This window comes from Athene noctua, chromosome Z (genome assembly GCF_965140245.1).
Source record: "Athene noctua chromosome Z, bAthNoc1.hap1.1, whole genome shotgun sequence".
NCBI lineage: Eukaryota > Metazoa > Chordata > Aves > Strigiformes > Strigidae > Athene > Athene noctua.
In genome coordinates this window covers 25,051,735-25,068,383 of record NC_134077.1, presented here as the reverse complement: position 1 = coordinate 25,068,383, position 16,649 = coordinate 25,051,735, and the positions used below count along the sequence as shown (strand labels likewise).

General features: G+C 39.2%; 1 protein-coding gene across 7 annotated transcripts in view; it reads right to left on the bottom strand.

Annotated features, from left to right (window-relative positions):
• MAST4 (microtubule associated serine/threonine kinase family member 4) overlaps positions 1–16,649 on the bottom strand; it is a 320,186-nt gene that overhangs the window by 123,749 nt on the left and 179,788 nt on the right. Inside the window, exon 1 of one of the 7 annotated variants that reach the window (XM_074931944.1) lies at positions 15,466–15,581. The exons of the other annotated variants lie outside the window; for them this stretch is intronic. Coding sequence (XP_074788045.1) covers positions 15,466–15,512 — 47 coding nt within the window. The 5' untranslated portion in view covers positions 15,513–15,581. Of the gene's footprint in view, positions 1–15,465; positions 15,582–16,649 lie in introns of those variants that run through there. 7 annotated transcript variants of the gene reach the window in all.

The following is a 16,649-nucleotide window of genomic DNA, read 5'->3' as shown; positions in this document are numbered from 1 at the left end:
ACAGTTTAATAGAACAATACAAGAAAAGCAGAAAATTATAACAACAACAATACTAACAAAATGAATATATAAAGTGAGTGATGCACAATGGAACCACTCACCACCTGGTACCCCACACGCAGCCCCCTTCTGAGCCATGATCCCCACCCCCCCAACTCCTCTAGTTAGATACTGAGCATGATATCAACATAGCTTCAAATATCTTCCCTTGGCTATTTTGAGTCACCTGTCCTGGCTGTGCCCCCTCCCAGTTGCTTGTGAAATTAATCCTATCCTAGCCAAACCCAGGACAACTGTTTACTTCTCTATCAAACTGCAAATCTGTCTTCCTGGACAAGAAGCACCATGTCGTCTTCCATCTGAGAACCTCTCTTGGAGCAGTCTCCCTCTCAACACCTTCAAGGTACATGTTTTGGCTGTAAGACACACTAACTTTTTTGTAGATAGCCCTGAGGCTCTAAATTCCCATTGGCTTTGTTCCACTGAAGTGTTACTGTGCTCAAGATCCTACCTGCAAATCACTTCCTCTTTTCTAACCCGAAGAGGGCCTTGCTGATCTACCCTGAAGAGCAGAAAAAGAAACCCCTACCACTCCTGACATGTAGAGAGTATGAGTCATGCTTTTGCTCTATGACAGCAGCTTTCTTACTGCTAGGAAATAATTTTTCAGGCCTTGGTCATTCCCTCCCACAGTCTGCAAAACTAACAGTCAGTCTACCGCAAACTGCCCTGTGGATTTGAGCACCTGAACACAAGCTCAGAAAGTCATATTACTCATCAAGGCTGGACATCACAACATACGCCCAAGACAACAGTGTCACATGAGTATCAACATTGCTGTCATGCACCCATAGGGAATGGTTACCACATATTGACAAACACGACAGTGTTTGAAAGTAGCATTACCAGCAGATGGAGACAAAGACACATTCAAGTTGCTGTCATTCCAACAGCAGGCTCCTAAACACCTTCTACTTCCCAGCACTATGCTCCAGCCCAGGTCTAGCTTCCAAGACCTTCTAAGAAAACTGATGTCCCAGCAGCAGGTGGAATCACTTCCTCGGTGCTGCTCAGGACTACATTCACTACCTTGGCTCTGGGACCATGCTGCACATCTACAACAGCCAGCTGCATCTCATCTCATAGCAGAGGGTGGAGTAACTGGGACAGCTGATCAGTTTGTGCCTGAATCATGACATGAGCTGTCCTTCCCCCCCAACATGCAGGGGAACAGCTCTCCTGTTTAAAGCCAAGAGGCTATTTCACTGAATAGCTCTTTGGATCATGAGCACAGGCCATCCCTCCTCTAGACACTAACACATCTTGTGGATCAAGATGACAAACTAGCCAAAACTGGCACCAGGGAAAGGGATGCCAAGTCTCAAATATAGCAGTCTGATGACATTCATCAGTTTTCTACAGCTGCAAGGCACCTCTTCTCAGAACCAAAAGATGCACTTTTCCTCTGAAATGGTTAGTGGCAAGTAAGAGTAACAAGATATCTGAAAAACAGAAGGACTGAAAAAAATTCTACTTATGGCAGGGCTGGGCCTCAGGCTTCTTCATTCCTATTTACCACTCTGTTTCTAAAACCTTCATTTTGGAAGGCTTTTTAGAACTTGCAGCTGTTATCACTTTAAGAGTATTCTGAAATAAGCTAATAACCAAAGCAAGATACTTTGCCTTAAGGGATCACCAACTCTCATTGCAAAGCAATTCAGCATTCACAGCAGTGAAAACAAGCTGTGTTCTGTACAGCAGAAATAATGAAGCCCTCAAATGAAGGCCACTGCATGTACAGCAGTGCCCTTCCGATACCAATCTTCTTCTGCATTCCTCACTTAAAAGGTTTAAGAGTCTCAAAGCATTTCTTCTGCTGAAATTGTGTGTCGTAGGGAAGGTTGATGCTTGCAATGCTAGTTTCCGTTCTGCATCTATTTTTATCAAGGTGCGATAAAATGATGCAGATGCAACACAATGCTGCAGTGTTGGCACAGAGAAAGGCTGAGTATTTACATCTCAAGAATTTAACTGCAGGACTGTTTCTCTGGATACTCATACAACGATCAGCTGAAATTGGTCACTGTGCTGCACAAAAACTGCAGAATTTCTCAATCTGGGATAACAGGAGTGGAATTACCTCAGGAAATACCTTTCCTGGAAGATGTGAGCAGCTGACAGGCTAACCTAGCAGTTTCTCCGTATCTGCAAGAATTGACTGGCAACAGACTACAAAGAGTAGTCACACTATTGACAATAAATAGGCCTTGAATTCAAGCTGGTTTAAATGCTTTCCTATTATCAGATTAAGCCAATTATGAATCCATACTATGTAAGTCTGAATTTTACAGGGAGGTTGAGACAACTCAGCCTCAGGACATTTACAGTCATTTCTAATAGATACGTCACCCTCTGATAAACAAAGCCTCTAGGTCAACAGGTACAGTCACTGCAGTGACTAATGACTGATGTTAGCAGGTAGTTTGCATGTATGTGAACCATGGCATAAGAGCACAGGAAGAGACCAGACTGTCCATTTTCAAGTATATTTCAAGACCTGTCTACAGAGTTATTTTCACACACACAATGTGAATTAGTTATTCAAATTTAACCATGTCCTTGACTTGAAGTGATTTCTTAACACGATGCATGGAGTACTCAACTCACCTAGTCTCTACATGGCCCCAAGAAGAGCTCCACACTGTCCTCCCTCTCTTCCTCCAATTTCTGATTTAGGAATGTCGTATTTTTTTAAACTATAACAAACTTTCACCTTTTTTTTTTTTTTTTAAATTGAGTACGTGGAAAAAAAATTTCTACAGAGCTCCTCCCTCCACATGATTTTCATTTCACTCTTTCATGTTTCAGACAAGAAACACGGAATGTGATTAAGAGCTTAGATCTTTCTTATGGTATTACCTGTAACACTTTAGAGAAACCAAAATTTGTTTCAAAAATAGACAAAAATCTGCCCAAAAGGTAGTGCCAGGTTTTGGTTTCAAAAGGCGACTATACCAAGTAATCAGTTTCTAAGAGCTGTATAACAAAAACGTTCACAGATCAGCCAATGAACACTTAAACCATTTTAGGCTTCAAATTTGAGAAGTGTATCAAATTACAGTAAAAATGAACATTATGAGGGTATATCTCAATGGAAAATACTTCTAGAAGACTTTCATTCACTGCTTTAGAAAGCAGTAAAGCAGGTCAGGAAATCCCCATTCAGGTCATTCCTACGACTGTGCACAGCCTTCAAATATGTTAGAATGACATTTTTTTTCAAACAATATTTTGCATAAAAAAATAAAAACTCTTAACCGTCTCCAGACCCACTGTTCCTGTGTTAGAGCACCACTCCATAATTACTGTAACCTGCAAACTCAAATTCATATTACCTCCTCAAAATGCTTAGAAAGCCTAACCTACTATCTTCAAAATTTAACACTGAACAGTACATACAAAATACAACCCAAAAGGCAAAAGATGTAATAAAACTAGCACACAAATGCTTTGGGAGGATTTTATGAGAGTTCAGGGGGAGGACGTCAACAAATTGTCATTTTAAATGATTCAGATGAGTTCTCTCCCAGAAACAAAAGTAGCTTTCAGACTACCACAAGCAGTAACTGTCAGAAGAACTTTCCTTGATTTCCTAAGATGCACCTTACATAAAGAAGAAAAAATAATCAAAAAACCCCACAGCACTACAGAAAAGAACTGTATTTCTGGTAAGCTCTCTAAAATTCTGTAATCTATCCCTCTAAATTGGAATATGCTGAAGGGAGAAGGGGCTGCTGTTCTCACTTTACTTGATCTAAAAATATATATAAATATATCTTTATTCCGAAAAACATCAAGTAATAGAAGCCACAAATCAAATTGCCTTATTCCACATAACTTTTTTCAAAGATGTGTAAGAATGCAGTTTTCTCCTGGAAGCTTTTAAAAATGTACTTGAAACCACATCTTTATGACACCAGCAAATTAAGTTTTACTCTTTTTCTATTTCGGAAGCTGTACAAAACATCACTGAAATAACACCGGCTTAGTCTCTCTGATTCCACATCAGTGTGCATGTAAAACAGTGTAAAACTGCACTTTCTTTAGCACCAGCCCAAAAAATACATATGGGATCACATGGAGATTCACATCCCCATATTCCTCTTGAGTGGCAAACCAACAGTAAAGATCCTTCAGCAGACCCATGTTCACAAGGAACAGCTGTGCAGCTCCTGCAGATCTCAACTGGACCCTCATTTACATCTGTGCAACCCCTTAAGACACTAGTAAGCTTATACAGATGTAACTGACCATCACTCAAAATACTGATGATCTACATGCAGAAACAGAAGTAAAATCTTCTCCGCTGTGATTCTACAGGGATCAGAAAACTTAAAAAAGGTTTGAAAGTATTTCAAAAGCTGAAGCAGGTATAGCACATTTAAGTAGACAAGAGATCAGACCTGCTGAGTAAGGGGCTGCTTTTACTTAATCACTCCTCAAAATGCATTCTACACTACAAAAAACTTATATACGCAATGAAGTTGTTTCTCATTTTCCATTTTCTTAAGTCCCAACAGAAAGTGCTTTCCCTTTGAACTGTCACAAGTCATGAGAGTATAGGAAATTTCTGAGGAAAATGTGCTTTGTATGGTTAAATAAATACTTCCAGAAAGGCTTAAATGAACAGCGAGGACATAACAACTTCAGTGCAGACAAACTACTTTTAGAGGAGAAAGCCAAAGATTACTTTATTTCACCTTGAGGAACTTGTGCTCTATGTTCATGAATGCTAATCAGATTATTCTGAGAGATGAAACAGCAGGTTTTCCTCATTTTAAACAAAAATTAATAACTTGTGAAGGAAATGGAGCCAAGATGGAGCCAAGAAATGGAGCCTTACCTCATTCACATCAGCCCTACTCATGACCTTCCTGTTTTGGGGTAACAAATCAACAACTTCATCTTTCAGCATAACCTTAAGGTCAACATACTTTGTACTAAGAAAGCAAAGGTGGAATAAATTTTAAAGAAAAATGTTTGCTTGAGCATCCCTGGGTATGGCAGCTGTGGCACTGAGACACAGGGAAAGAAGTCATCATCTGACATAAACTCCTCCCGTGTCTTTTATAAAACCTTACAAATCCAAGAACCACCAGTTCTACAGTAGATTACACAGAAGTAAAGAAACTACTCTTAAACCAGAAAGGGCCAAATTTAATTGCTAACTTTTCTACACAAATTTTGTTCTAGAGGACCACATCATGTCTCTGCACAAGTCCCTCCCCATCACAGAGGGGATACTAAATACTTAATTTTCTACACTATTCACTGTCTGGTCTGTCTAGACTATATGCTTACACCTTATTTAATCATTAACCAGTCTGTACAACAACCATCACCATGGCTGCTACTCAGATCTGAGCAGGTAGCTTCAGAGCTCCAATGCAGTGCTGTCAAAGGAGGTGCCCTCATGTCTGTGGAGTGACTGCTTAAGTACATCCTGCATCTTGTGATGTGGAAAACTGTTCCCTTGCTTCCTCCCCCCTCCTCTCCTAAGACAGGTTTGTGTGGCAGGTGCACCCACCCAATGAAAACAGGGCTTCTTGCCTACTGAAATGTAGCAGCTCCTGATTGCCTTTACTCTCAAGGCTTCAGGGTAGTTGGGGCCATTGGCCAATGGGATCTGCTACTGACTACAGATCAGATTCAGCTGGGTATAAACGAGTCCCCTGGGGAGCCATTCTGAGCTGATCCCCTGGAGCAACACACTGTGTTTGAGGACTCTCCCCTTGGATCATGACACTACTCTGAGCAGGTCCTCCAGGTTGAGAGCCCTCACTTGTTACGGTGAGTGATAGAGCATTTTGGGTTGTCATTAAACCCTGGGGAGTGGGGCTTTGTTCTGCATTTTGGGTTGTCATTAAAACCTGGGGAGTGGGGCTTTGTTCTGCATTTTGGGTTGTTGTTAAACCCTGGAAAGTTGTTCTGTTCTCCTCTCACGGACATTCGAACCTGTAATTTGCAGAGGGTTAGTTAATTGTGTGGACAATAAATTTTTCAATATTGGCAGTTGTTTGTTTATTTGAGAGCCTCTGTAACAGTCTGTTCTGACTCACAGCAGATTCAACTCAGGGTGCAGCTATGCTATCACAAGAGTTAACACAGAAGACAGTAAGAGCACAGTCATGGCAACAGTGTCAAGGACAGGACTTATGGGTTTTGATCATCAGTTAGGCTGTGTGAGTCCCCAGGGACAGTTCTGCCATAAGTGACTGCCACCCTGCAGCTGTCCCACGCCAACTCTGCAGCCTCCCCAGGTGCCTCAGCCCAGCTATCTTGCACCACACAGCAGAACAAATGAAGACTCACCACATCACTTTTCTCGCCACTGAAACACAGGAATATCGGTAAGTTTAAAAATGTTGCTATTGTCTACTGTAATGTAAAAGCCAAAGAACAAACTAAATGCCCCCTGTCCCTTATGTTTTTCACCATGGGTGCATATGCTCACATGTGCACACATCATCATATAAAGCTAGAAAACATTTAAAAGCTCTTTGAACATGCTCAATTTCAGAATAGCAACAATAAAGAACTACTAGAAGCCACCTTCCTGCTCCTTTTTGTACAAGATCCATTCATCAAGGGTTTCATGAAACATAACAATACAGTTGTTAGAAAGTGGCTACTTAAAGCTTTCTGTCTTTATCTGATTAAGGGTTGTAGGAATGTCAGGGGGAAAATAAAAGATGCAAGCAAAGTGGAAGAACAGGAGGACACCAACTCGATTCTGATTTCTGTGTTCAGCTTTGGTATATGATTTTAAACAGCTTAAATATAGTTTCAGCTAAAATTAAGTATTTTGTTTCTATAAAATTGTAAAAAAATCTGATATTCTTACTTGGGCTTATAATGGTTACTCATTCATATTATATATTCGGGTTACATTTAATGAAAATGTGAATGTCAAGATTTTTTGGCAAATTTCCAGATATAAAAACCTAATACTGAATATCACTGAGCAGCAAAGAGCTCCAAGCTATCTGTGACACTGACTTTCTTTCTCCATTCAATTCAGTGCCATAAGATGGGCTTTAATCCATGCGAGTTATATTTCTAATGGCTTTTCTTGATAACACACATGACATCAGCTGACAAGACAACCCCCACATGAAATGCACTGTTTAACATGGCACTCTCACAAGCTTTCCAAGAGAACAAACTACATTATCAAAAGATGTAGTTAATAAATTCTCATTTACCTTCCTGCCAACTCAGTTTTAGATACTATGAGGTGAATTGGATTTTCCTAAAGAAATAGGACTGTCTATAAAAAAAATTAAAACAATTTAAAAAAAAAAAGTACAAGCTTGGGCTCTTCTTACTTGCCACCTTCTCTTTCAAGCCTTCAGAATGAATCCTTTCAATGCCCTCACCAGGCTGAGGTGATCAGTAACATTTGTGTCTCTATGGCACCTGACACTCATGCAGTCTTCACCCTCCTCAGTCAAGGCTTTCTGGAAACTTCACCACAATCTTTTTTTTTTTTTTTTTTTTTTTAGAAACTAAGATCTTTATATCAGCTGAAACCTTCTCCATTAGAATGGGCATGATCAGAAGTTCAAATTAGCTCTCTGCACGAAGGACTTCTCCGATCCTCCCTACAAGCATTAAATTCCTTTACATTTTTGTAAATGTCCAAAGGTAGGAAAGAATCACAAACTAAACCAACATACCACGCACAGCTCAAGCAGAGAGAAAACATCAGCCAGTCCGTGTCCTGTATTGGTCATGAAGAAGAACTAAAGCACTCAAAGGCAGCAAACGTGAATTCTCCACTGGTACCCCTAGTCCACATATGCGGCAGCAGAATTTGCTATAATCATTACATGTCGAAGTCTTACAGACATTTTTTTTCCAGTTCAGTATCAGTGGCATCAGTAAAGCAAAAGGTCAGACAAAAAATTTCTTTTGTTGACAAACACCATTTATACTAATCAAGCTTAAATGCACACTGTTCTATATTTTTTAATTTATTTCCACTTCCTTTATCCTTTTTATTAGAAGCTATTACGACTTCTCACATTTAAATGTTTCCTTCTAGTCTGCTTTCAATAATATCACCACTCCATTCTCCACTACTATCACAAAGGACACTAAATTATCCAAAGTAAAGAAAACACACTCTTAAAAAGCGTTATCTTAAATCTCTCAGTAACTGTGCTCAGTTAGTTATCTTTACCTTCCCTCTTTCCTTGCACATCTGCTGCTTATATTAATTAGTACTAAAATAGTACATACTTTTTCCCTCCATGGAAGTTGGAAGCTTTCGGATGACCTAAACAGCATGTACAAACTTGATGGGAAATATGTGCCTAGCTGCATGCAATTTGAAAAACCTCTTCATCCCCCAACCTCTCTGAGAAGTGTCAGTAAAATACAGACAGTTTCATGCTATACCAATAGGCTCTGCTACCACAGATACTTCTATTCACAGGATGGTACTGCTTATTTTCAAAGATCTTCATCATATAGTTGGTAAAAGGTTCCCTTTAGACTACTACTGTATGCAACGACTGCTGTAAGCAGAACTTCAACAGAAATAACCACCTAAGGAGCAGCTATGCAAGCCAAAGGCCTTAAGGGAGATGAGCCAGCATGTTAGAGAGAGATGATACTGCAGGAAAATCTTACCCATTCACTCTGGTAAGGCTCCTATGCTGCTAACACTTCTGAATATGAGCAAAAGTAGCTGCACTGAATTCCTTTTCTCCCACATATGGGAGTATGCTAAGCTAATGGAAAAGGAAATGCTAATTACTTATATACCCTAAAAAACAACACATATGTTCTTCCCTGTTAACCTAGGTCAAGCTTGAACAGTAACTAATAACTAAAACATTTGCTGTTCAATATGCCAGCAGTCCTCTATAGATATAGCTACATACAACACAAAGATTCAGAATGAATCAAATTCTTAGGATTTCCATTCCAGGGAAAAATCAACCATTCTAGCAGAGCTTTAAATACATTTCAGGACAAAACAATCCAAGAAAAATCATTAGAAATTTTGCTGCTTTTCAGCAAAATCTGGGGAGGTGACTTTACATTAAGCAATATCAATAATTTTCACTCTGTTTCTTCAAAAAGCATCAGAAATTTCTGCTCCCAGCACCCTCCATCACAGGACAGAAAGCTCAAACTTGGGAGCCTCTGCTCCCCAGCAATTGGAAACTAAAGCCTTGAGGGTCCTAGTTCCAAAGACCATAAAAACACTGAGGACTGTGTCCATAGCACAGTTTGCTTTGCAGGACACTCACGCATCTGGAGATGTGTTCATCAGGTTATGCAAATTAAAAACTTTGTACGCAGCTTTTTGATTCCACAAAACTAATGTTTTGAAAAAAGGCACTTACTCCCCCATAGAGGTAAGGGATTTGTTCTGGCTGTATGAAATAAAAACCCAATTAGAAAAATGCTAATTTTTACCAGCATTCCCTATCAACAAGATAAACTCCACAGAATATACTGATTTTGCTGATAATTCATTAAACAAACATTACAAAAGTGTTTTCACTAAGGAAAAGAAAAAAAAGTACTTTTATTTAAATCCTACTGCATTGTGCATTTGTGCAAAATGCACAAATGAGGGATTCTTTTATCTTCCCCAACAAAGCAGCATATATAAAAAATTACAGTATTTCTTCAGAAACACATAGCAAGTTGCAAAGTTATCACTTCATTTTTCAGGGTTACATGAAGCCTTGATAGAAGGACTCTTAAGTATCAGTTTATTTTACCTTAAAGTATGATGAAGCAGATCAACACATCCAAGCAACTCTCTCCTCTGCCATGCCACATTCAAGAGGTGGTACCAAATAGGCACAAATGTAATTTATTATGTCATTTTAAAATGTGGTAACTCTCCAAGAGTCCCTCATCCTCACAGTATCAAGTGAGACCTTTGATCAAATTTTTTTTTAATCCATGAGGCATTGATAACTCGTTAGTAAAAACTATGCAGAACATCAGTAACTCATTTCTGAGATCCCTAGTCTGCAATTTAATTTTCTGCATTAAGAAGAAAATAAAGGCAAAAAATGTTCTTCTGTGTCAGAAACATCCTTCAATTATTATTTATTATGACAATCTTACCATAACAACAGTGATATATAGCATTTTTTAACCAGTTAATGATTTTCTTGCATTATAACTCCCTTTCTGATAAGTAAAAAAAAAAAAAAATTACTCTTCTGAATGAACTTGGAAGTTGGAGAAAGAAGAGAGTGAGAAGGATGTTATATGTGGCAGTTTAAGGGTTATCTAAAACATTACTGTATTAGAAATAAGTCTTAAAATCCTCCTAGTCCTGAAGAACAAACAGTCCTACCAAGGTACTATACATGACTATGTTCTTCTAAATGGATCTACACTTTGGATACTTTCCTCACATCTGACATCACTAAGCATACTATTACCTCTCAGGCAAGCAAAAAATAACAATGTATTTCATTAATCACCCTCATCTCTGAACTCACCTTAAACTTTTGATATAATAGAATACAGTCTGAGGTACGACCACAGAAAGCAAACTACAAAATTTCAATACCAGGTATGTTCCTCAGCAAATAATCAGAGCAGCACACCATTATGCATCAATATCTTGAATCTCTATACTAGGTCTCAAAATATGGATCACCCTATTTTTTTTCCATAAAATACTTAACTTCAGAACAACAGCCTGTCAAGTAAAACATATTTTGGATTGCAGAGACATATTTATTTTTCTTCAATGTTCCTTTTGCAATATGTTTTGATTGTTAGGGTTTGAATGCAGAAGAAAGCCATCAACAATGGAAGTTTACTCGCTTACCTCCAAAAATGAAAAGCGAACAGAGGACTGCATGGACTGCAGGGGCTTGTTGGGGTTGGGCTCAGGCTCCTTGGGGTGAGACTGCAAGTTAAAATAATGTCATCTCTAGTGAACAGAAGGTTTAGCAAGAGTTGCATGTTTTAGAGTAGGAGTTATGAAAGGAGTTCTGGTTAGAACCAAAACCTTACTGTCCTTGTGAATTCAGTGATTGACAGTAGCCACACAGTTTTTGACTTTAGATGAAATTCATTTAAATAAAAACAATAACAAAATCTGGTGCTGGTGAATATACTTGACTATGTTAGACTCCCTCTGGGAACAATATTTGTGTACAAAGTCCACATAGAGGGGAAAAAAACAGTATCTTGTTTCAGGTTTCTAAGCATTTTGTATGAAACAGGATATGCAACTGGGAAATCTTTTTCTTTTAAAAAGCCTTTAGGTGTTTTTTAAAGTTTTGGATATGCAAATCAGATTCATTAAAAACAAATGGAAAACTGAAATTTTGGATGAGTTTTCATCAGCAATAAGAAAATCAGAGTAAGGATTTCTATTTTGAGACACTAAAATTTATGCACTTAAAAAGTTATAAGTGCCCTTAGCATCAATTTCCATCGATTTCACTATGAAATGTTCTCTCACAAATATCGAAGTATTCAAATCAAATATGGACATAAACAACTTATCCAAAGAAACCACACTTGAGCATTTGGTTACAAAAGTGCCTTCAAGAAGTTGCCTCAAGTGTATCTTCATTCAAAAGGTCTCTCAAGAAAACAGTAGGCCACTGAGAGATTTCACAGATGCTCTTTTAAAATATACTAATGTTTTGGTTTTGTTTTTTCTAAACATGTTTAATAGCATGCCTCTTGTTGCAATTCGCTAGTTACCTGCGCAAAAAGCACACAGCTCTGCCTTCTGCGCAGACTGAGCAAAGGCAGATGCTTAAGGGGAAGTTTCTTCAGATCACCTTCATAAAGATTTGTTCTGCTATCATACATACCAGACCCCTGCAGCCAGCCAAATCTAGCACTCCTGTCCTGCCGCAGTGGAGACACTGATGGCCAATACACTAAGCACAGCTAGATCCAACTCTAAACCCTTGCTTTCAATTGCGTGACACTTTGCCAGATTTTAAACATTCCCATCAAAAACTTTCAAGGTGGGTACCTGTTTCATTTTTTCTGAACATTTCAGCAGGAATAGAGCTACTGCTTCTAAAACAGATTGGGAATGACTTTTTTTGGACAATCTTGCAACCTTTCCCTCTTGAGATGCCTTGGAGAGGACACAAAGTTTGGCAGGGAGGTGCACACTGTGTCAAGCATGGGCCTGCTGTTACTTTCTGACAAGCCCACTGCATTAGGGCAATTTCCTCTGGCTGCTGGCTGTGCCCGCATAATCCCTGAACCAGGTGCACTGCCAACACAGCCTAGCAGCTGCATATGAGCTAGCTTGATTTCAGCTGCAGATTAGGTATGCTAGCACAACAGTGTGTCTGAGCTAGTAAGCGCCATTAAGAGCCAGCAACTCAATATATCACTCTGAAAATGGCTAAACCGAACCCAGGCTCACATCAGTCAGCCTGTGCAGGCCTGCAGAGAAAGGTGTGGATTAACAGCCTCAAATTTCTGCTGTTTCACTGGAGCACTGTTGCACTGCACTGACCTGACGCAGCATGCAACTGGAACGCTCTTTGCATATGATCAGTGCAGACTTGTAAAAAGTTTTTTTGTGCTTCTAAGTTCTATCTGTACTGTCTTTTTACTCTCTACTGCAGGCCTGCTGCAGCAGAGATGGCAGTTTGTCCTCGTTTGCTTGTTTGTGCATCCTCCTTTTGTCTTTCGGTGTGGCTCTCGCTGACTATAGGTGGGGAAACTCAGTGCTCACACTGCTGCTCCTGGGTCTACACAGAAGGGTAAGAGATGAAGGCAGACGATGCAGACAGCAACCAACCTCCATCAGGATCAGAAGCAGGGGAGGGGGTAGCTGACTCTGATCAAAAGAGAATCCAGGTGGAGGGAGACAGAGAACTGCCACCAGCTGGCTAAAAGGCACGGGAGCAGCAGGAAGACAGCATAGGGACTGCTATGGAGTAACGACTGGGGGCAAGGAACCTACTATAGCCAGAGTAGTGAAAAAGAGAGGGGAAAAAGCACATCTGGCACTGAATGTGAAGAATCTATTAACTTCAGAATCCTGAATGAAATTCCGAAATTGCTTTGCTGTGAACAAATCCTAGTAACACCCAGTGGCAAAGCACACCTCCTTCCCTATAGTGGGTGGCACACACACAGCAGGTGGAAGTCCTGGACCTGCTAGTAGTTACTCATATTATTCCTCATTTTCATGACTGTTACACATCAGTCTCAGCCATGGAGCAGACTCTCAGCCCATTCAATATCAGATGTGCTTGTACTATGGATCTATAAATTCCCACCAAGTGATGACACTGGAGTGTCAATCCAGTTCTTCTACAGAACTTGCTTTTCAGCTTTGCTTTTTTAAGACCTAAAAATTACATGCAAAAACCTGTTAAAACAAATTATCACAGTGCATATGCACGAGGCTGACAGGAAGCCTTAATTCTTATATTTACTAAATTTGGAATGCTCCATTTTGGATCCTTAATATTCTTTGAAAGAGCTTTGTGCAAGTAATGAATTTAAAATAGAAAAACTGTACTAATTTCTCAGAGAGACAACATAATTTTAGTCCCATCATTTAAACTTTATTGAAAGAAAATTCATGAAGATTAGTATGCAAAGAATGTTTCGAGGAATAAGTTGGGTTTTTTTCCCCGCAGATACATGCTTTTATAGATGACTAAAAATAAGAATTTGGGAGACACGACTTAAGTCTGCATTGACTTAACTCTGACAAATCATGAGAGAATGACTCTAAGGGAATCATTAAGTGCGAGTGACCAAAATATGATACTTTATTTTCTCTACAAGTAAATTAAGTTTAGAAAGTAGCAAGTGTGCTGGCAAGAGAAAATCTAATGTATGAAAAAATTAAATTTAGCCAGATAACGTTTTAGCAGAAACAATGACCAAAGCTGGCTTTAAAATGTAATTATTACTTTTATCAGTATTAAATATTGTCAAAATATGGCAAAGCAAGTGTAATTATGTCAGGTTATAATAAAAAAGGAGGAAGCAGTAAATGATGATTACCTCATATTACAAAAACACATACATATGTTGAAAAAACAGTAACATGAATCATCTTTTGTCCTTTGCAGTTAGTGATGCTATTCTCATATGATGATTACATAATTCAGTGAAGATTAATTTAAATATATTTAAATTGCCACATCTCAAAAGGAGTATAATTACCAATTATTCATGGAAACCATTTTAAAGAGCTCCCTGATAAGACCCCTCCTCCAAAACTCCTGAGAAATTAGCATTGCTATTTTTTCAGAAAAATATCTAGAGCTTAGTCTGCTCACAGCTAACACACACTGCTCTCAGCAGAAGATGCCAGATTGAAATGCAGAATTTCTCTCTGACATTTCACAGACGTAGTTCTGGGAAAGCTGATAAAAGATCTATGCTTGTTCTTTGGAATAAAGTGCTCTGTCACCTTCATGTGATTATTAGAATAAATTATTTGCTATACTTCACACTTACTTATCGCCCTCTTTTTAAAACATGGCAGACGTCTGAGATAATAGCGTTCATAGCCAAATAACTTTACTGCAGGCATCTGCAGCATTTGGGGGGTTTTTCTCCAGCAAGAATGGGGAAGTCCCAGGGAATACTAAAGGATCTGACGTAACCATATCTATTTATCTAGATAAAATTAGCAAGTTCTCATGGTGACTATAACATGCATACTTACATGCCTGACATGTCAGTGCAGACTGTAGGTATGTATGTATGGAAATAAGTATTTGGCTTTGACTAACATCTTAGGGAAACATATTCTGGCATTTATTAATAAAAGACTATACTTACTATCACCATACATAAAAAATACATATTTTCATGTAGTTACTCTCTAAATAGCTGAAAGCACACAAATGAGTTAATCAGTTTTAAGTGAGTACCATGTAAACATAATACTAAATTAGGTAAACATACTTACTGCAGAGACTATCAGGAATCCTCCAGAATGTCAATACAGTTCATTAGTGTAGTTATGTATGTAAAATACAGCTCGTTCCCGAAGGATTTTCACGAACAGCATTTCTATAATGTGCTCTCTAATATTCAGCAGAGACAGAAGCCTTTCTAAAAGGCAGCACTGGGATAAACAGTACCAGAGAGCTAGAGAGAAAGACAGACACCATGGCCTACTGACAGATTCTTCCCCTACAAGCTGACAGGATGCTCCATGCACTGAGATTCAGTAACTTTAAATATGCAGAAATGCTTTCTTTCCAAATGTGCTGCAATATCTTGGCTCCGGGCTCACACATTTGCTGAAACCAACTGCAATGCATTTAAAACGTGGTCCTTCAACCTGGAGCTGCAGTGCTCCCAGACTGTCAGCACAAACGTATGTTAAACAGCTCCTGGTTGCAGGAAAGCCGGCATCATGCAGAAACCATTAAAATATTAAAGACAGACAATACTTACTCCAAGGTCAGCCCTGGAATTTGTAGCCTTTCCCGCTGGGCTTTCATTGCTGTTATGTGTTACCACACTCTATTGTAACCATGAAACACGTTCACTGGCAGCATTCTGGTGGTGACAGAGAGCCAAAATGAACCACTATAAAGGAATGGACTAACGATCTCTTGGGGGCGGGGGGAGGACCGCAAGTTTGGGTCCTTCCACCTCTAGCTGTCAGGAGGAGCTGCCAGCTGCCTCTCTCAGGTTAGCAGCGGCGCACGCTGCGCCGATTTCGTGAAGCAAACGGCGCCTTCAGTTGTGCACGTCAAGTAATTCATCCCCGGCATTCTGCAGCGGCTACTGCCGCCCCGACACACACACACGCACACACACGTTGCACCTCGGAGGAAGGAGAGGTCTCCCCTCCCTGTGCCAGCCCACAGAGCAAAAAAAGCCTTTATGCTGAAGACAGTTTATCTCGGCAAATGTCAAACATTCACCACCCCCTCTGATCCTGCCGAATAGGATTTAGCCATCTTGTTTAAGTCACATTATCCCTTTCCTTGGTAAATAGACAGGCAGTCTCTGCGGTAATAGAACAGCAGACCACTGAATGAAAAACTGGCTCTTCTCCTTTAACAGAGAAAATTAATTGCCAGGGTATTTGAAAAATATCTTCTTGAAACAGTGAGGTTAATACAAAAGGAGAAGTTCTCATTCCGTTCATGATTGCACTTGAATTTTAAAGGGAAAGAATCTAGAATTTTTATTAAGGGTGAGAGCCGGACCTAGAAATTGCAGACAAGTGTATCAATTTCAGGTTTAAACGTAACTTTACATAAAACTAAACCAGCATACAACAGTTTATAAAGTCAGTTTTAGACCAGTAACACTGTGTAGGATGCTGGGTTTAATTCAATTATATTCCTTTTTTTATGTACCCTCTCTTAGTCTGACGTTATCCTTTTAATAAATAAATATTGTGAATAGTTCCATGAGGACTAGCATTTTTTTAATGCTCTATAAAACACTATGAGAAGCAAAGGCACTGTGCAAGTACTTATTTATAGTTATTTAAGAGCTAGAATATTTTATCTTACCTGCATAGTTTTCCTATGCAATTTCTTATTTGTACCTCTTGCACAGTATGATAATGTCAACCCCATTATTTTATTTTTTGCCAGAGCTCTGGCCCTGCACTACTTCTA